General features: G+C 43.5%; 1 protein-coding gene across 1 annotated transcript in view; it reads right to left on the bottom strand.

Moving 5' to 3' along the window:
• slc1a1 (solute carrier family 1 member 1) overlaps positions 1–20,721 on the bottom strand; it is a 97,795-nt gene that overhangs the window by 8,353 nt on the left and 68,721 nt on the right. Inside the window, exons 9-11 of the mRNA XM_063068996.1 lie at positions 19,789–19,911; positions 9,798–9,992; positions 8,724–8,858 (exon numbers count right to left, since the gene is read on the bottom strand). Of these exons, the coding sequence (XP_062925066.1) occupies positions 8,724–8,858; positions 9,798–9,992; positions 19,789–19,911 (453 nt within the window). The remainder of the gene's footprint in view (positions 1–8,723; positions 8,859–9,797; positions 9,993–19,788; positions 19,912–20,721) is intronic.

The raw sequence follows: 20,721 nt of genomic DNA, 5'->3' as shown, positions 1-20,721 counted from the left end.
TGTTATAATTAGCTCAATGTCGCACACAAAGCACAACTTTGTCTCTGCGATCTCCTAACATGGCTCTCCTCTTTGGGGTAGAATTTCCCTTGAGTGACATAGAATGGGGTGGAGACAGGGAGATATGTTTCTAAGTCAGTGAATTATTTCTGGCTTACATAAGGGTGATTAATATAATTAAGACAAAATGACTATTTTTGTTATGAATACAATTTCATAATGAGATCCAGTAATTTTCTCTTTGGTCCGGGAAAATAATAAGGGCCATAAACTTTACTAATATTGCTGTCAAGAGATAATTTTGAGATGGCCAATTCAAGATAAATAAGCTCCGTACTTGTACTAATAAAATGTTCATGTTTTCAATCCATCTCAACGATGGTTGTGAAAAACATCCTCATATTAGTTCACATCTGATTATGGCACTAAAAACTCAACTGGTAAAGGCATACCTTCTTGATCTGGTTGCATTGACTTAATTGGGAAAGAGGTGATGGAATTAGCCCAACGAGCTCTCAATCGTTAAAATATTTACTGGCTTATCAGAAGACTGGAGATCATTCAGCTCGTCAGATCTATGCTAACTCTTCAGCTACTATGATTTTCTCCTCAGTAAATATAGAAGTAAACATTGATGATTGTTAAACATCTCTCCCATTTCCCGTGGTTTGAGATATATGGGACGGGGTCAGGTTACAGATCTCTCAGTGGGTGAGCATCTGGGGGACAGTGACCACCGCTCCCTGGCCTTTAGCATTATCATGGAAAAGGATAGAAACAGAGAGGACAGGAAAATTTTTAATTAGGGAAGGGCAAATTATGAGGCTATAAGGCTAGAACTTGCAGGTGTGAATTGAGATGCTGATTTTGCAGGGAATTGTATTATGCACATGTGGTCAATGTTTAGGGATCTCTTGCAGGATGTTAGGGATATATTTGTCCTGGTGAGGAAGATAAAGGATGGTAGGGTGAAGGAACCATGGGTGACAAGTGAGGTGGAAAATCTAGTCAGGTGGAAGAAGGCAGCATACATGAGGTTTAGGAAGCAAGGATCAGATGGGTCTATTGAGGAATATAGGGAAACAAGAAAGGAACTTAAGAAGGGGCTGAGAAGAGTAAGAAGGGGGCATGAGAAGGCCTTGCTGAGTAGGATAAAGGAAAACCCCAAGGTATTCTTCAATTACGTGAAGAACAAAAGGATAACAGGAGTGAAGATAGGATTGATTAGAGGTAAAGGTGGGAAGATGTGCCTGGAGGCTGTGGAAGTGAGCGAGGTCCTCAATGAATACTTCACTTCGGTATTCACCAGTGAGAGGGAACTTGATAATGGTGAGGACAATATGAGTGAGGTTGATGTTCTGGAGCATGTTGGTATTAAGGGAGAGGACATGTTGGAGTTGTTAAAACACATTAGGACGGTTAAGTCCCCGGGGCCTGATGGAATATTCCCCAGGCTGCTCCATGAGGTGAGGGAAGAGTTTGCTGAGCCTTTGGCTAGGATCTTTATGTCCTCGTTGTCCACGGGAATGGTACTGGAGGATTAGAGGGAGGTGAATGTTGTCCCTTTGTTCAAAAAAAGGTAGTAGGGATAGTCCGGGTAATTACAGACCAGCGAGCCTTACGTCTGTGGTGGGAAAGCTGTTGGAAAAGATTCCTTGAGATACGATCAATGGGCATTTAGAGAATCATGGTCTGATCAGGGACAGTCAGCATGGCTTTGTGAAGGGCAGATCGTGTCTAACAAGCCTGATAGAGTTCTTTGAGGAGGTGACCAGGCATATAGATGAGGGTTGTGCAGTGGATGTGATCTACATGGATTTTAGTAAGGCATTTGACAAGGTTCCACACAGTAGGCTTATTCAGAAAGTCAAAAGGCATGGGATCCAGGGAAGTTTGGCCAGGTGGATTCAGAATTGGCTTGCCTGCAGAAGGCAGAGGGTCGTGGTGGAGGGAGTGCATTTGGATTGGAGGGTTGTGACTAGTAGTGTCCCAAAAGGATTGGTTCTGGGACCTCTACTTTTCATGATTTTTATTAACGACCTGGATGTTGGGGTAGAAGGGTGGGTTGGCAAGTTTGCAGACGACACAAAGGTTGGTGGTGTTGCGGATAGTGTAGAGGATTGTCGAAAGTTGCAGAGAGACATTGATAGGATGCAGAAGTGGGCTGAGAAGTGGCAGATGGAGTTCAACCTGGAGAAGTGTGAGGTGGTACACTTTGGAAGGACAAACTCCAAGGCAGAGTACAAAGTAAATGGCAGGATACTTGGTAGTGTGGAGGAGCAAAGAGATCTGGGGGTACATGTCCACAGATCTCTGAAAGTTGCCTCACAGGTAGATAGGGTAGTTAAGAAAGCTTATGGGGTGTTAGGTTTCATAAGTCGAGGGATAGAGTTTAAGAGTCGCGAGGTAATGATGCAGCTCTATAAAACTCTGGTTAGGCCACACTTGGAGTACTGTGTCCAGTTCTGGTAGCCTCACTATAGGAAGTATGTGGAAGTATTGGAAAGGGTACAGAGGAGATTTACCAGGATGCTGCCTGGTTTAGAAAGTATGCATTATGATCAGAGATTAAGGGAGCTAGGGCTTTACTCTTTGTGAGAGAAGGAGGATGAGAGGAGACATGATAGAGGTGTACAAGATATTAAGAGGAATAGTTAGAGTGGACAGCCAGCACCTTTTCCCCAGGGCACCACTGCTCAATACAAAAGGACATGGCTTTAGGGTAAGGGGTGGGAAGTTCAAGGGGAATATTAGAGGAAGACTACTAGACAGGTATATGGAGGAATTTAAGGTGGGGGGTTATATGGGAGGCAGGGTTTAAGGGTCGGCACAACATTGTGGGCCATAGGGCGTGTACTGTACTGTACCATACTATGTTCTATGTTCTAGATAGGCAGCCATGCTGAACTCTGTGGGGATCTACTCTCTCCTAAGCTATTTCTAAAGTAGCTATAGAACTTCTTGAGATTTTTTCTTAACTGTAACTGCCAGATCCATCTATTGTCCTCTTTACCCTCCCGATTTTCACCTAAAGGTTATTCTTAATCTTTTTGCTGTCATCAAGGGATTCCCTGGTGCCTGACCTCCTAACCCCAACGTATGTTTCTTTCTTTATCTTAACCAGAGCTTCAATGTCTCTCATCAGCTGAGATTCCCTAAATTTGCCAAGTTTACCCTTCACCCTCACAGGAACATGCTGCTGCTGGATCCTTAATATCACACTCTTAAAAACCTCCCACATGCTGTTCATTTCCTTCCCTTTGAATAGGCATATCAAATCAACCTTTGCTAGATCCTGCCTAATTCCAATAATAGTTCTGCTCCTGTTTAGGACCCAATGCATGGACCTGTCCTGTCCTTTCCCATCACCTCAAAATGAATAGATCTATAGTTACTAGAGCCATGCGCTGAAAGAGAGTTACTGGGCTTTCCAGGTATAAACATTACCTGGAAGTGCTTTGTAAGTATATTTGAATCTCAAGGTAACTTATGGTAACATCTACATACTTTGATAATGAATTTACTTCGGACTTTGAATGCTGATTGGAGTATATATCAGTGTGTGACCTTGGGAAAGGCATTTCTGGCTGAAGAAGGCAGCAGTAGCATATCAGCAGAGGAAGTGGTTACTGAAGAATAGCAGCCATCTGATTCGGTTGACTTCTAGCTTAACGGGCTGTGCCTTTGCTGTTTTCTCACAAATCAAGAATATTTAACAAACAATCACATAGCACAGAGAGCCAAAGTGGAGATCAGAGCACAGTCTCAGGATGGAGATGAAAATGTCATTATCTGGGTTCATTGTTCACCTCCCTCAATGACAGTCAGCTAAGGAAGTGTGGTGCTGGATGCTGAAAGGGGAAAGCCTGTCAAGTATAATACTTCTGTCATGCTGCAGGGATCTAGTGGGAGGTAGAATCATGACTAAATCCTTGCAGCCAGAAACACAAACCAATGTAGCAAAAAATTACCAAAGTCAGACAAGGACTATTGACTATTCCCTTTTATTTAGTGAGTACCCATTGGCACCATTTGGGTTTTTACACTGTTTCAAGCACCTGGCATCATTATTTTGACTGTAGGCTCCAAATATGACAGATTCACTTAGAATCTTACAATAAGTGGATTCCCAACAGTATCCCCCAAGGATCTTTCCCTTCTCTTTAACAAGGAAACATCGCCATAGCCCGTACTACATTAGTCCTTCCTGCTACTTGCCCACATTCCACATTTCCAAGCCTTCATCATATTCTGATTGCCAGCGAAATACGTATAAATGTGTAATAACAGAACACCATAAGCAGTCCAGGAGTAACTCCCAGCACTTATGGGTACTAAGTACACAGTGCTTAAGACTACTAGCTCCTGGTAGGCTTAATGATTTTGCTATGGGAAGTGAGTGGATTGGAGGTCACTAACTGTCACCTACTTTCTTGTTAGGCAGTCTCTCAGGATTTAGGGTGACTGGCTTCTGGTTCAGTGTGGTGGATTCTGAGGTGGCGAATGAGACTGAGGTTGGAAGTACAGACAGTTCTATAGAAGGAGCAAAAAGATGCTGATGTGGCTACCGGTGGGAGGTTTGTGAGCTGGTGGACACTGTACGTAGGGCTTCTGTGTGCTCCTGATGCATGTCCTCAAAGTTCTCAATTTCATTCTCCTTTTTGACTCTCATATACTAGAGGTTCACCAATGTTGCTGGAAGAGTTGCGTTTCTTCAAGGAAGCTACAGGCACATTCTGTAACACACATCAAAGTTGCTGGTGAACGCAGCAGGCCAGGCAGCATCTCTAGGAAGAGGTACAGTCGACGTTTCAGGCCGAGACTCTGACGTCAGGTCTCTGGTGTCAAAGGTGGGCTATATAATGCAACTACTGTGGGGAGGGTATCGAGGTTCTTGTTGATCTCTATCTGAGACAACTTCGGACTCACTATCAGCACCAAAAAGACTGAAGTTATGTACCAGCCTGCCCCAGGAAAGCCATACCAGGAGCCGCGCATCACAATGAAGGGCCAGAACCTCCAGGCAGTCGACAACTTCACCTACCTGGGCAGCATACTCTCTCGCGCAGTGAATATAGACACTGAGGTCAACAACAGGATTGCCAAAGCCAGCGCCACATTTGGGAGACTCTGTGAGAACGTCTGCGAGTGGAGAGGACTCAGCCTTACCACCAAGCTGAAGGTCTACTGTGCAATGGTCCTTACCACCCTCCTTTACGCCAGCGAGACCTGGACTGTCTACAGCAGACACGCCAAACAGCTCAACCACTTTCACCTGAGCTGTCTCCACAGACTCCTCCACATCAGGTGGCAGGACAAAGTCCCCGACACGGAAATCCTGGAACAAGCTGGGCTCAGCAGCGTCTACACCCTCCTGCTGAAAGCCCAAGCCAGGTGGGCTGGTCATGTGGTCAGAATGCCAGACAGCCGATTGCCTAAGCAACTGCTGTACGGAGAACTGTGTCAGGGCAAGCACTCAGTCGGGGGGCAGAAGAAACGTTACAAAGACTGCCTCAAAGCGTCCCTCAAAGGCCTGGGTGTCGACATCAACACGTGGGAGACACTTGCCCTCGACTGTCCAGATTGGCGCAGCAAGAGCACCACAGGAGCCCGTGCAGCTGAAGTCAGGCGCATCATCGAGGTGCAACGAAAGCGTGCTGTGCACAAGGCCCGAGCAGCATCCACTGCCACGACAGCACCCAACCACTTATGTCCCACATGTGGGCAAGCCTTCAGGGCCCGGATTGGCCTCATCAGTCACCTCCGGACCCACAGCCACCAATCTCCCATTTGATTTTGAAGCCATGGTCATCTTCGACTACGAAGGACGAACAACAACAACATATAATGCAAACGATAACCTCAAAAGACCATAACACCATAAGACATAGGAGCATAATTAGCCCATTTGGCCCATCAAATCTGCTTCAACATTGCACCATGGCTGATTTATTATCCCTCTCAACTGCATTCTCCTGCCTTCTCCGCATAACCATTACTAATCACAAACCTATCTTCCTCTTCTTTAAGTATACACAATGATTTCGCCTCTAGAGCTATTTGTGGCAATGAATTCTGCAGATTCACTACCCTCTGGTTAAAGAAATTCCTCCTCATCTTTGTTCTAAAGGGATGTCCTTCTATTCTGAGCCTATGCCCTCTGGTCCTAGACTCCCCTACTATAGGAAACAACCTCTCCACATTCACTCTGTCAATATTCGATGTTTCAGTAAGATCCCCCCTCATTCTTCTAAACTCCATCAAGTACAGCCCAGAACCATTAAACACACCTCAGGTGTTAACTCTTTCATTCCTAGGATTATTCTTGTGAACTACCTTTGGACTCTCTCCAATGCCAGCATATCCTTTCTCAGATAAGGGGCCCAAAACTGTTCACAATACTCCAAATATGATCTGACCAATGTTTTACAAAGCCTCAGCATTACATCCTTTTTTATATATATTCTAACTCTCTTGAAATGAATGCTAACATTACATTTGCCTTCCTTACTATTGACTCAGCCTGCAAGTTAATCTTTAGGAAATCCTGCATGAGGACTCCCAAGTCCCTTTACACCTCTGATTTCTGAACTTCCTCTTTGTTTAGAAAATATTCTCTGCCTTTATTTCTGCTACTAAAGTGCATGACCACATACTTCCCTGCACTGTATTCCATCAGCCACTCTTTGCCCAATCCCCTAATCTGTCAAAGTCATTCTGCAGACTTCCTGCTTCCTCAACCTTACCTGACCCTCCACACAAACCTGGCCACAAACCTATCAATTCCGTCCTCAAAGTCACTGACATAGAACGTGAAAAGAGGCATGTTGTGTATTTAATATTTCAATAATATTTGAGTAATACTGTAAAATATTGCTCGATTAAACATTCTTTGTTTAAATTATTCATTACAGGTTATATATAAAAGTATGCGAATGGCATACGTCATTACACCACCACATCATATGTGTGCACCTCATTAAAAGTAAGAACAAAGTAGGCATGTTATTCCCAGCTTTGCATCATTCCTTCAATTAGTTCTATGTTTTGGAGTTACAAAACATAACAAAGCGGCCCCACACCGACCCCTGCTGAACATCACTAGTCACTGGAGGCTAACCAGAAAAGGCTTTCTGTATTCCAACTCTTTGTCTCCTGCCATTCAGCTACTTTTCTATCCATGCTGGTATACTTCAAACGCCATTTCATAGGCATTCTACAAATTCCTTCACCTGGGATCCAGCAGCAATCTGATTTTCTCAATCTATCTACATTTTGAAATACTTTATGACTATTGTAACATTGCCCTTTATACATGCTTTTTCTTTCTCCTATTCTAATTTATATCTCACATCCTGGTTACTGTTCAGAGGCCTGTATAACACCCATCGCCATCAGAGTCTTTTTACCCTTGCAGCTTCTTAACTCTACTCACAAGAATGCTACAGCTTCCAATCTACATCACCTCGTTCTAAAGATTTGATTTCATTTTTCACCAAGAAAGCCACCTCAACCACTTTGCCTACATCCCTGTCCTTGCAATGCAATGTGTACCTTGGATGTTAAGCTCCCAACTATGATCTTCTTTCAGCCACGACTCAGTCATGTCCACAACGTCATACCTGCCAATCTCTAACTATGCTACAAGGTCATCTACCTTATTCCATATACTGTGAGACTTCAGTATTGAAGTATGCTGCAATATCCCCTAGATCTGATTTGGCAGATTCTGGTTGTAGGTCACTGACATTTTCTTCCACTAATTCCAAGTCCAGCTCAGCTACAAACCTCTTCTCCACTGATGGCAGAACCCAGACCATAAGCTTTTGTAAATTGTGCAACTATTGTGCAACAGTCTCCAAATATGCCCACTGCCTCTCCTGACTTAGAACAATAGCATTCCTTTATGAACTTGATGGCACTCAATAACCAGTTAAGTTGAGACACTGATCTTGCTACAACATACCTCTGGTGCTGTTTGAAAAATAGATAATCATTTACCAAGGGAATAGTTATTAAGCAGTTGACTAACTGGTAATCATTAACCAAAGAAGTAGTTAATGTTAGAATTGTTCCTGGCAGAGGCAAGCTTTGAAGGGTGAATGTATTCTAACAACTTCTTTCCTACTTACATTAATAATCTAGGACATGCAAGTTATTTACTGAGGAACAGAAAGTCCTTGCTAATGGCTGAGAGGATGTGGTGCGCAGGATCTGCAGGGCCACGTGGGCATCATTTAATGATCTGGGACCCTGGTGGATCCTTGTAAATATGCCTCAACTTGCTGCTGCCTTTCTGTGACATCGCAGGTGATGAATCCCAGCAGAGTGGGCCTGTTGCCAAAAGGATGCACTGGGCACAGGTTCAGAAATTTGGGCAAAAACATTTATAATCTGGAATTCAGAAACGATTGATCTTGCTTCCCCCAGGCATGGTGGAAGCACAATCACTCAATGCCTTGAAAAGGGAATTAGACACTTGAGAGAACAATATTGCAGAGAAGCTGTTAGGAATAGAACAGTCAGCATTGCCTGCTAGGAGTAGCTATGGAAACAATAGGCAGTATGCCCTGCTTCCATGCTTTAACAACGCCAGTAACAAAGATGCAAAAAATTACATGCATCCAGCTTGTCCTGTACAAATCCCAGCTCTCCTCCCAGAATTACAAATAAGCCATAATATTTTTCCCCTGAGAGGATATCTTTTTCATACAGACACTTACAGAAGCCAATCCACGGCAATGATCAGGGTGACATCATTAGCAGGTAATCCGACAGCAGTGAGAACGATCACCATGGTGACCATTCCAGCCTGAGGGACTCCAGCCGCTCCTATACTGGCTGCTGTTGCTGTAATGCTGGAAGTTAGCAGACACATGTGTAAAAGTACAGCGGAAAACCATTTCTAAAATCCTATCCAGGTTCAAACCTTCAAGGTAAGTAATTAATAGACTGATGAACTGTTGAGCCAAATAGACCAGAAAATTTCCAATTTCACTCAGGTGGGAAAAATATTGGTAGAATTCAGATATGTGGAGTACTGATTTCCAGCATTTCCACTATGATGGGTAAAACATTAGATTAGTTTCGTTTTCATACAAAGAATGGCCACAATTTTTATCAGTATAGGATTGCACTCAAATATGAGTGACCTCCTTCATAAAATAAAGGGAGGGGGGGTGAAGATCAGAAGGAAGAACAAACGCATCTGTATTTTATATTTCTAGAGTTAAGTTGCCTGGATTAGTAACATATTTTCATTGTGTAGCCCAATAAGTAAATTGTTCTGTTCAGTATATTCTATTTAAAAACAAGCAGCACGTGACACATGGAAGCATAGAAAATGGCAGTCTTGCACATAAGATCTGCATTATCATATTTTAACACGGCTCATAAGCTTTCTCTAATTTCTTGGTTTCCACCTGGGATCCTCAGCTCTACTACTTAACCCAGAATCTTCAGAAGGGAAGCTCAGATTCCAGCTTATTCCATCAGTAAATTCTGGAATCTCGGATAACATGAAGTCCGAGAATCATTGAATGTTTATGATCCTGATGGTGCTATTCATCTCACTGCGCCGGTGCTGGCCAAGTGACAGCTACTGAGCTCTGGGCTTTGGAAAGACTACTTTTGTCTAGTGAACCACTGTGTGCTGATCGCAGACTGAATTATCCTCTAACACGCAACGAGTGTGTGTCTGATCTGGTACAGAGTTTGAGCTGTCTCCCAGCGTCACCTTCGAAAACGTGCAATAGGAGTGCTGGCGCTTTGACTGAAGCATGAAATAAAGATCACACCTGATGGTCACAATCTGTCCTGCGTCCAGCGGGTAGTCATTCAATTGAGCAATAAATATGGCAGCAACTGCTTCATATAGAGCTGTCCCATCCATGTTGATGGTGGCTCCCACCGGCAACACAAATCTGGTGATTCTTTTGTCCACGTTATTCTTTTCCTCAGCACATCGGAAAGTCACTGGCAAAGTTGCTGAGCTGTGTGTAAGAATGAATACTATTGAGATAGTAAAAATCTCTTGTACATCTTCATATAACTTCTGCCCTACAATAAGTATATATTTTACAAGTTAAATTGATAAAATAAATGCAGTCTCTGTCAAAACATCTTCCTACCCATCTTTCTGGCAAGCTTGATATGACAAGCGGAAAGTGACAACATACCAACAAAAAGCATAAGGTACTAATCAGCTGCAACAAAAGACTGACTAGCAGCTTAGAAACTAACAACCAGACCTTGTTGTTCAGTAACATCAGTGCCATGGTAGCCTAGCAGTTAGCGCGACTCTAATACAGCTCGGGGCCAGAGTTCAGAGTTCAATTCCAGCATCATCTGTAAGGAGTCTGTATGCCCTCCACGTGCAATGTGTGGATTGAACCACAGATGCTCCAGTTTCCTCGCACAGTCCAAAGACTTACAGTGTAGGTTAATTGGTCCTGTGATTAGGTTAGGGTTAAATTGGGCCTGTCGAGGGGTGCTAGGGCAGCTTGACTCAAAAGGCCGGAAGGGCCCACTACAAACTGTATCGCTACGATAAAAGAATACTACCACCCACATCCTGAGAGTCACCATTGATTTGAAATTTAGCTGGAGCAATCACATTAATACTGTAGCTACATTTTAGTGGTGGGTTTTCAGGCCGAAAGAGTAATCTGGCATTTAGCTGTTGCCAAGAAGGTTCCATGAGTCTTTGAACGAAATGTGTGGCCTGGAGGCGAGCTGTAAGCGCATGATTGACTCTGCTTCTTACTGATTAAAGTGCCAAGGAAGATTGAAATCATCGTGGTGAGGGGATGTTCTACACTGTCTATCAGCCTCTAGCATACTGCTGTCGAAGGAGGGGGTGTCTCTCTCTCTGCCCCTCTCCCTCGCTGCTCCCGAAACAAAGTTTCTGCATGTGGTGGTCTCTGTCTCTCTCCCCCTTTCTGTCACTGCTCCCAAAGGAAGGTGTCTGCATGTGATGGTCTCTCTCTCTCTCTCTCTCTCTCTCTCTCTCTCTCTCTCTCTCTCTCTCTCTCTCTCTCTCTCTCTCTCTCTCTCTCTCTCTCTCTCTCCCCCCCCCCCCCCCTCTTCCTCTCGCTCATTGCTCCCAAATCAAGATCCCTGCATTTGAATAGTCTCTCTCGCCCTCGATGCTCTCGGAGGATGGTGCCGGAGCTCTGGGTCTTGGGCAAGGTCTAGTTGATGCAGTTTGTGGATTGGATCTATAGTTCACATATGATGTGTCTCTGGTTTCTGGTCACCCTTTTCTCATTGCTATTTTGGGCAATTTTGGTCGGGGCAGCCTGCAGATACAAACACTGAGCTGAGCTGAATATGCCTGGACTTTTTCAATTTTGTGTTTTATATTCTGTATTCTTCACTCTTTTTTTTTGCTACTGTTTGTGCGATTTTTTTTTGCATGTTGGGGGGATGGGGTTTGATGTTTTTCTTTGAACTGGTTCCATGGTTTTCTTTGTTTCATGGCTATCTGTGGGAAAGACAAATCTTAGGATTGTATACTGCATACATACTTTGATAATAAATGTATTTTTAATCTTTGAAATGATGTTCAGATCGTGGGAATTTGCCCAAGTTAATCCAAAGACTTTCCACTAACAACAAGATACACATCAACTCTTGACATAGTGAATGACTGTTGATCCAGTGAATTTCAAAAAGCTTTGCATTATCAAGGATAAAGTAATCCAAATAATAGGCAATTTTTCACTGCCTTAAGAAATTATCCAGTAGCAGAGACATTTCACAGGCATTTAAGATCGCCGGCTTACAGAGCAGCACTTTTATGTATCTTTTAAAGTTGTGAGAGAAGCAAGTGCACATTCATTGTAACTTCATGAGTTCCACATTATTGGATTATTATTGCAGTAGGATGGGAAGTGGATGGGGGAGACGGGACATGATTTGTAAACCTGATGGGTTTCCAGTGGTTGCAGAGTAAATCGCCTTTCAGATCCTTTATAGCAATTTACCAAGGCTTTTGCTAGAAATTACTTAGTACCTTAAGGGCAGGGGATGCTTATAGAAATCACACCTTCCAGGCTCAGACCAAGTCACACACAATTCTGATGTAGAAATACATTGATATTCATTCATTGCCAGTAGCTCCATGTCACCAGATCAGACACAGAGTTTTGAGGCTTAGGCAAAAGACATAGGAGCAGAATTAAGCAGTTCAGGCTATTGAGTCTCCTCTGCCATTCAGTCATGGCTGATTTATTATCCCTCTCAACCCTATTCCCCGGCCTTCTCCCCGTAACATTTGATGCTCTCACTAACCAAAAACCTAACAACCTCGGTTTTAAATATACCCACTGATTTTGTCTCCAGGGATGTCTGTGGCAATGAATTCCACAGATTCACCACCACCTGGCGAAAGAAGAGCCCCCTCATCTCTGTTCTAAAGGGACAGCCTGCTATTCTGAGCTGTGCCCTCTGGTGCTGGACTCCACCATGCTTTCCATGTCTGCTCTAGCTAGGCCTCTCAATATTCAATAGGTTTCAGTAAGATCCCCCTCATTCTTCTAAACTCCATTGAGTGCCATTGAATGCTCCTCATATGTTAACTCTTTTATTCCTGGGATTATGCTCACTATCCTCCTCTGGACCAACTCTAATGCCAGCACATCCTTCTTCAGTTAAGGGGCCCAAAATTTCTCGCAATACTCCATGTGCAGTCTGACCAGCGCTTTATAAAGCTTCAACATTATACCCTTGCCTTTATATTCTAGTCTTGTCAAAATGGATGATAACATTGTCATTGACTCAACCTGCAAGATAACCTTTAGGGAATTCTGCAGGAAGGAGCACAAGCAACACACACGGAATGCTGGAGGAACTCAGCAGACCAAGCAGCAGGTATGGAAAAGAGTACAGTCAATGCTTCAGGCCAAGAACCTTCAGCAGGAACCCCCCACCCCCTCTCCTTCACCATTTTCCATCCCCTTTTCCCCCTCTCGCCCTCTCTCCTTGTCTGCCCATCATCTCCCTCTGATGCTCCTTCCCCTCCCTTTTATTCTTCTTCCATGGTCTTCTGTCCTCTCCTATCAGACTCCCACTTTCCCAGCCCTGTATCTCTTTCATCAATCGACTTCCCAGCTCTTCACTTCATCCCTTTCCCTCCTGATTTCACCTATCACCTTGTGTTTCTCTCTCCCCTCCCCCACCTTTTAAATCTACTCATCAGCCTTTTTTTTCCCAGTCTTGCCAAAGGGTTTCAGCCCAAAACATCGACTGTACTCTTTTCCATAGGTGCTGGCTGGGCTGCTGAGTTCCTCCAGCATTTTGTGTGTGTTGCTCGGATTTCCAGCATCTGCAGATTTTCTCTTGTTTGATCTTTCCATTCTAGTATCTTTCCTGTAATACAATGGGGTTGTATCTTGTTTAGCAGCCTCATGTGTGGCACCTTATCGAAGGCCTCCTGTAAATCCAAGTAATCAATATCCTTTATCTATCTGTCTGTTTATTTCCTCAAAGAATTCCAATAGATTTGTCAGGCGAGATTTCCCCATTAAAAAATTATGCTGACTTTGGCCTGTTTTATCATGTGTTTTCAAGTACCCTAAAACCTTATTCTTAAGAATGGGCTCCAAAATCTTCCTAACCACTGATGTTAGACTAACAGGCCTATAATTTCTTGCATTTTGCCTCCCTCCCTTCTTAAGGAGTGAAGTGACACTTGCAATTTCCCAGTCCTCCAGAACATTCCAGAATCTAGTGATTTTTGAAAGATTACTACTAATGCCTCCAGAATCTCTGCTTTCAGCAGCCTGAGGAGCAGTCCATCTCGTCCAGGTGATTATCTACGTTCAGGTCTTTCACCTTCCTAACTTATTGTGTACTGCAGAGGTTAGTTCAGTCTGGGATCTGCACGCAAGGATTCTTTGGCAAAAGTAGCTTGCAGCCCTGCCAAGGCCTAAAGTAGAGCTTGAATTACATTGGTGAGAATTCAGAAGCGTATCTTTCAAAAGATAAAGCAAATGAGTGTGCACAGAAAAAACACAGGGAGAACTGTCAGACCTATGAATATGTATTTACAGTATTAAGGACAGAGAAGGTCATCATTAAACCCATGCCCAGATCTTCACAGACAGTAGCTACAGGGAGGTAGTCACCCCTAGGCTAGAGGAGTCAGAAAACTGGGTGACTGCCAGGAGAGGGAAGGAAAATGCCCGGATAGTGGAGAGCACCCCTGTGGCTGTTCCCCTCAGCAACAAGAATCTCGTTTTGGATGCTGTTGAGGGGGATGACCTGACAGAGGACGGCCACGGTGACCGGGTCTCTGGCACTGAGCCTGGCACTGTTGTGCAGGAGGGAAGGAGGGAGAAGAGGAATGCGGTAGTCATAGGGGATTCCATAGTTAGGGGAACAGACAGGAGATTCTGTGTGCCTGAAAGAGATACCTGCATGGTGTGTTGCCTCCCAGGTGCCAGGGTACGGGATGTCTTGGATCGGCTGCAGACTATTCTGAAGGGACAAGGTGAGCAGCCAGCTGTCTTGGTACATGTTGGTACCAATGACATAGATAGGAAAAGGAAGGAGGTCCTGAAGAGAGATTTCTGGGAGTTAGGAAGGAAGCTGAGAAGCAGGACCTCTAGGGTAGTAATCTCGGGATTGCTACCTGTGCCACGTGCTAGCGAGGGCAAGAATAGTAGGATCAGGGAGATGAATGCGTGGCTGAGAGACTGGTGCAGGGTGCAGGGCTTCAGATTCTTGGATCATTGGGATCTCTTCTGAGGAAGGTATGACCTGTTCAAAAAGGATGGGTTACACCTGAACCTGAAGGGGACCAATATCCTGACGAGAAGGTTTAATAGAGCTGTTAGGGAAGGTTTAAACTAATTTGGCAGGGAGGTGGGAACCAGAATGATATAGCGGAGGAGGGGGAAAACAGAAATAAATCTAAGATAGTGAGCAGTAAAGATGTCAGGAAGGACAGGCAGGTGATGGGGAAAATTTGCAGCCATTGGGATGAGTTGCAGTGCAATCAAAGCAAGAAGTACCAAATACTGGACTTAAGGTGTTATATGTAAATGCACGCAGCATAAGGAATAAGGTGGATGATCTTGTCGTACAGCTACAGATTGGCAGTTATGATATTGTGGCCATCACTGAGACGTGACTAAAGGATGCATGTCTCTGGGAGCTGAACGTCCAAGGATACACGGTGTATCGGAAGGATAGGCAGGTAGTCAGAGGGGGTAGTGTGGCTTTATTGGTAAGAAATGATATTAAATGATTAGAAAGAGGTGATATAGGATGGGAAGGTGCAGGATCTTTATGGGTTGAGCTAAGAAATCTCAGGGGTAAAAGGACCCTGATGGCAGTTATATACAGGCCTCCAAACAGCTGCAGTGATGTGGACTACAAATCACAACAGGAAATAGAAAAGGCTTGCCAGAAGGGCAGTGTTATGATAATTGTGGGGGATTTTAACATGCGAGTGGATTGGGAAAAACAGATCAGCACTGGATCTCAAGAGAGAGAATTTGTAGAATGTCTGCGAGATGGCTTTTTAGAACAGCTTGTTGTTGAGCCCACTAGGGGATCTGCTGTACTGGATTGGGTATTGTGTAATGAACCAGAGTATGATTAGAGAGATTGAGGTGAAGGAACCCTTAGGAGGCAGTGATCATAACATGATTGAGTTCACTGTGAAATTTGAGAAAGAGAAGCTGAAATCTGATGTGTCAGTGTTTCAGAGGAGTAAAGGAAATTACAGTGGCATGAGAGAGGAACTGGCCAAAGTTGACTGGAAAGGGACACTAGCGGGAAGGACGGCAGAGCAGCAGTGGCTGGAGTTTATGCGAGAAGTGAGGAAAGTGCAAGACAGATATATTCCAAAAAAGAAGAAATTCTTGAATGGAAAAAGGATGCAACCGTGGCTGGCAGGAGAAGTTAAAGCAAAGGACAGTGCCTACAAGGAAGCAAAAATTAGTGGGAAGACAGAGAATTGGGAAGTATTTAAAAGCTTACAAAGGAAACTAAGAAGGTCATTAAGGGGGAAAAGATGAACTATGAAAGGAAGCTAGCAAATCATATCAAAGAGGATACTAAAAGCTTTTTCAAGTATATAAAGAGTAAAAGACAGGTGAGAGTAGATATAGGACCGATAGAAAATGATGCTGGAGAAATTGTAATGGGAGATAAGGAGATGGCGGAGGAACTGAATGAGTATTTTGCATCAGTCTTCACTGAGGAAGACATCAGCAGTATACTGGATGCTCAAGGGTGGCAGGGAAGAGAAGTGTGCGCAGTCACAATTACAACAGAGAAAGTACTCAGGAAGCTGAATAGTCTAAAGGTAGATAAATCTCCCGGACCAGATGGAATGTACCCTCGTGTTCTGAAGGAAGTAGCTGTGGGGATTGCGGAGGAATTAGCAATGATCTTTCAAAAGTCGATAGATTCTGGCATGGTTATGGAGGGCTAGAAGATTGCAAATGTCACTCCGCTATTTATGAAGGGGGCAGGGAAGCAAAAAGGAAATTATAGACCTGTTAGCTTGACATCAGTGTTTGGGAAGTTGTTGGAGTCGATTGTCAAGGATGAGGTTACAGAGCACCTGGAGGCACATGACAAGATAGGCAGAGCTCAGCATGGTTTCCTTAAAGGAAAATCCTGGCTTACAAACCCACTGAAATTTGTTGAGGAGATTACAAGTAGGCTAGACAAGGGAGATGCAGTGGATGTTGTGTATTTGGATTTTCAGAAGGCCTTTGACAAGGTGCCACACATGAGGCTGCTAAACAAGATAAGAGCCCATGGAATTACGGGAAAGTTACATACGTGGATACAGCGTTGGCTGATTGGCAGGAAACAGAGAGTGGGAATAAAGGGATCCCATTCTGGTTGGCTGCCGGTTACCAGTGGTGTTTCACAGGGGTCCGTGTTGGGGCCACTTCTTTTTATGTTGTACATCAATGATTTGGATTATGGAATAGATGGTTTTGTGGCTAAGTTTGCTGATGATACAAAGATAGGTGGAGGGGCCAGTAGTGCTGAGGAAACGGAGAGTCTGCAGAGAGACTTGGATAGATTGGGAGAATGGGCAGAGAAGTGGCAAATGAAATACAATGTTGGAAAGTGTATGGTTATGCACTTTGGTGAAGAAATAAATGGGCAAACTATTATTTAAATGGGGAGAGAATTCAAAGTTCTGAGATGCAACAGGACTTGGGAGTCCTCATGCAGGATACCCTTAAGGTTAACCTCCAGGTTGAGTCGGTGGTGAAGAAGGTGAATGCAATGTTGGCACTCATTTATAGAGGAGTAGAGTATAGGAGCAGGGATGTGATGTTGAGGCTCTATAAGGCGCTGGTGAGACCTCACTTGGAGTACTGTGGGCAGTTTTGGTCTCCTTATTTATGAAAAGATGTGCTGATGTTGGAGAGAGTACAGAGAAGATTCACTAGAATGATTCCGGGAATGAGAGGGTTAACACATGAGGAACGTTTGACCGCTCTTGGACTGTATTCTTTGGAGTTTAGAAGAATGAGGGGGAGCCTCATAGAAACATTTCAAATGTTAAAATGCATGGACAGAGTGGATGTGGCAAAGTTGTTTCCCATGGTGGGGGAGTCTAGTACGAGAGGGCATGACTTAAGGATTGAAGGGAGCCCATTCAGAACAGAGATGCGAAGAAATTTTTTTAGCCAGAGGGTGGTGAATCAGTGGAATTTGTTGCCACGGGCAGCAGAGGAGGTCAAGTCACTGGGTGTATTTAAGGCAGAGATTGATAGGTATCTGAGTAGCCAGGGCATCAAAGGTTATGGTGAGAAGGCGGGGGAGTGGGACTAATTGGGAGAATGGATCAGCTGATGATAAAATGGTGGAGCAGACTTGATGGGCCGAATGGCCGACTTCTGCTCCTTTGTCTTATGGTCTTATGGTCTTCACACAGAGATTGGAGGTGACACTTCAAAACATGGAAATAGCAGCAACTCCAATTGCAGACCCAATTATTATCCAGCATCTGCCTGTAAAATACAGTACCCTAAAAAAAATTAGGCACTATTCTAATGATTTGTAATGTGGCTTAATGGTAACTCAGCAATGATTACCGTTGTGGAAACTCTGGGCCCAAAAACATAATTTCATGTGTGTGGATAGCAAACCCATTTGAGGAAGTATTGTTATGGATGTAATACATATTTAATTTTTAAATGCTTATGGCATTTCATTTTCTGTACATCTTATTACATGTAGACTAATGTAATTCAAACACAGTATTTAATACTAGTTAAATATTTTGATTTTTGCTTCTTGTTTTTTGTCTGTACGATTCTTCGATATGACTTGTTGATTTCCCAGTTTGTTATTAATGTTGTTGGCTTTTGGAGACCCTTTGAACTGACATCTGAGGGTATCCAGTTTAGAAAGATGGAAATTTACCTCACAGATAAAATCCTTTCTCGAGATTGGAAAGGAAGTGGGTAGGCACCAGAAATTTGCTTTCCAGTGCAAATGAAAGGTCTTGGCCAGAAACATCTTGATTCCCTTCCACAGATGCTGCCTGACAGCATTTTGTGTGTCTTGCTCAAGATTTCTAGTATCCGATTCAAGAGCCTGATGACTGAGGGGTAATAAATGTTCCTGAACCTGGTGCTGGGAGTCTAAAGACGGCAGTGAGGAAAGAGTATGGCCTGGACGGTTGTGGTCCTTGATAATGGATGCTGCTTTCCTGCGACCATGCTCTGTGTAGATGTGTTCAATAGTGGGGAAGGCTTCACCTATAATGGACTGGACCATATCCACTACTTTTTGTAGGCATTTCCATTCACAGATGTTGTTGTTTTCATACCAGTCTGTGACGCAGCCAGTCAATATACTCTCTACCGCACATGTATAGACGTGTATCAAAGTTTTAGTTGTCATGCAAGTCTTCACTGACTTCGAAGGAAATAGAGATGCTGCTATACTTTCTTTTTAGTGGCAATTACATGCTGGACAAAGGACAGATCATCTGAGATTATAGCACAAAGGAACTTAAAGTTGCTGACTGTCTCCACCTCTAATCCCCCGATGAGGACTGGGTCATGGACCTCTGGTTTCCTCCTCCTGAAGTCAATAATCAGCTCCTTGGTCTTGCTGACATTGAGTGAGAGATTGTTGCTGTGGCACCACTCAGCCAGATTTTCAATCTCCCTCTTATATGCTGATTTGTCACCACCTTTGATTTGGCCAACAACAGTGGTGTCAGCAAATTTAAATATGGCATTTGAGCTGTGCTTAGCCTCACGGTCATAAGTATAAAGCAAATGGAAAAGGGGACCAAGCACACAGCCTTATGGTGCACCCATACTGATGGAGATTGTGGAGGAGATGCTTTGGCCAATCTGAACTGACTGGGGTCTGTAAGTGAGGAAATTGAAGATCCAATTGCACAAGAAGGTATTACAGCCAGGGTCTTGAAACTTATTGATCAGTTTTGAGGGGATGATAGTATTGAGTGCCGAGCTGTAGTTGATAAAGAGCATCCTGGTGTACGGACCTTTGCTATCCAGACATTCCAGGGTTGAGTGAAGTGCCACTGAAATGGCATCTGCTGTTGACCTGTTGTACCGGGAAGCAAATTGGAGAGAATCCAAGTCACTTCTCAGGCAGCAGTTAATATGCTTCCTCAGCAACCTCTCAAAGCACTTCATCACAGTGAATGTAAATGCTACGGGATGATATATATATATATCTGAACTTCTGTTCAGACACTATAAATTCCTATTCATGAAGCAATTATACTGCTGAGATGATTGCAATTAAAATATGCCCAGTTACCTGGATGAAATCATCACTGAAGTCAGTAATGCCTCAGCCATCCCACCAATGAATGTAAAAGGGTTTTTCCGCACCACAATAAAGTAGATCAGAGGCAGAATGATAGTACCATGGATGGCTAATCTATAAAAGAACAATATATATTTAAGGTCATATACTTTTCACAGCCATATTTAAAAAGAGATTAAATATTCATCAGATCACTGTTAATATATAGACACATTGTGGATATTGAATTGGTAGCAAACTGACACATCCTTCCAAAGAGGTGTAGGGGAAAAAAGCAGGAATGACCAAAACCATTCACACTTATTTCAAAATAGGAGCAGTACAAGCTATTAGAATATTTCCCATTTGCTGAAGCAGCCAGGAAAGTTTGATTAAAAAGAGAACGAGAACCCCAGAAAATGTAGGAATTGTAATGATTACTTCAGGATTTCTGGCTTAAAGATCATCTTGCCTATCACATTGTTTTTAGTTACCACATAATTGACATTTATCAACATCCTGATTTCTAATGTAGATACATGGTGCACAGGTTGCAGACTTAAAGAATTGATTTGGACATTCCATGTACAGGAGAGATGTCTACATGGACATTGCAAATGTGGGCAATAATAGCAGAAAACATGCAATGGGATTATAGTATCTGTTTTAGTTGCCTAAAGTTCCTACATCAAAACAGATATTAGCTAGAGAAAGAGCTGACCTTCTCATCTCTCGTGCCATGCTGAGTATTTGATTTTATTACACACCCACCCCGCTAACAACAAAATAAAAGAGCTACCGTTTTAGGAACAAGAGTGGCCAGTTGATCCCAGAAGGCTACTCTACTATTTAGTAAGATTGTGCCCGAAATGCAAACTCAGATCTGCTCTCCCGTCTGCCTGTGGTAACCTTTCACTCACTTGGTTATCACTTTTCTATCTAATT

The sequence above is a fragment of the Mobula hypostoma genome, chromosome 16 (assembly GCF_963921235.1).
Source record: "Mobula hypostoma chromosome 16, sMobHyp1.1, whole genome shotgun sequence".
Lineage (NCBI taxonomy): Eukaryota > Metazoa > Chordata > Chondrichthyes > Myliobatiformes > Myliobatidae > Mobula > Mobula hypostoma.
Note: the sequence above shows the minus strand (reverse complement) of the source record. Positions and strands in the feature narration are given on the sequence as shown.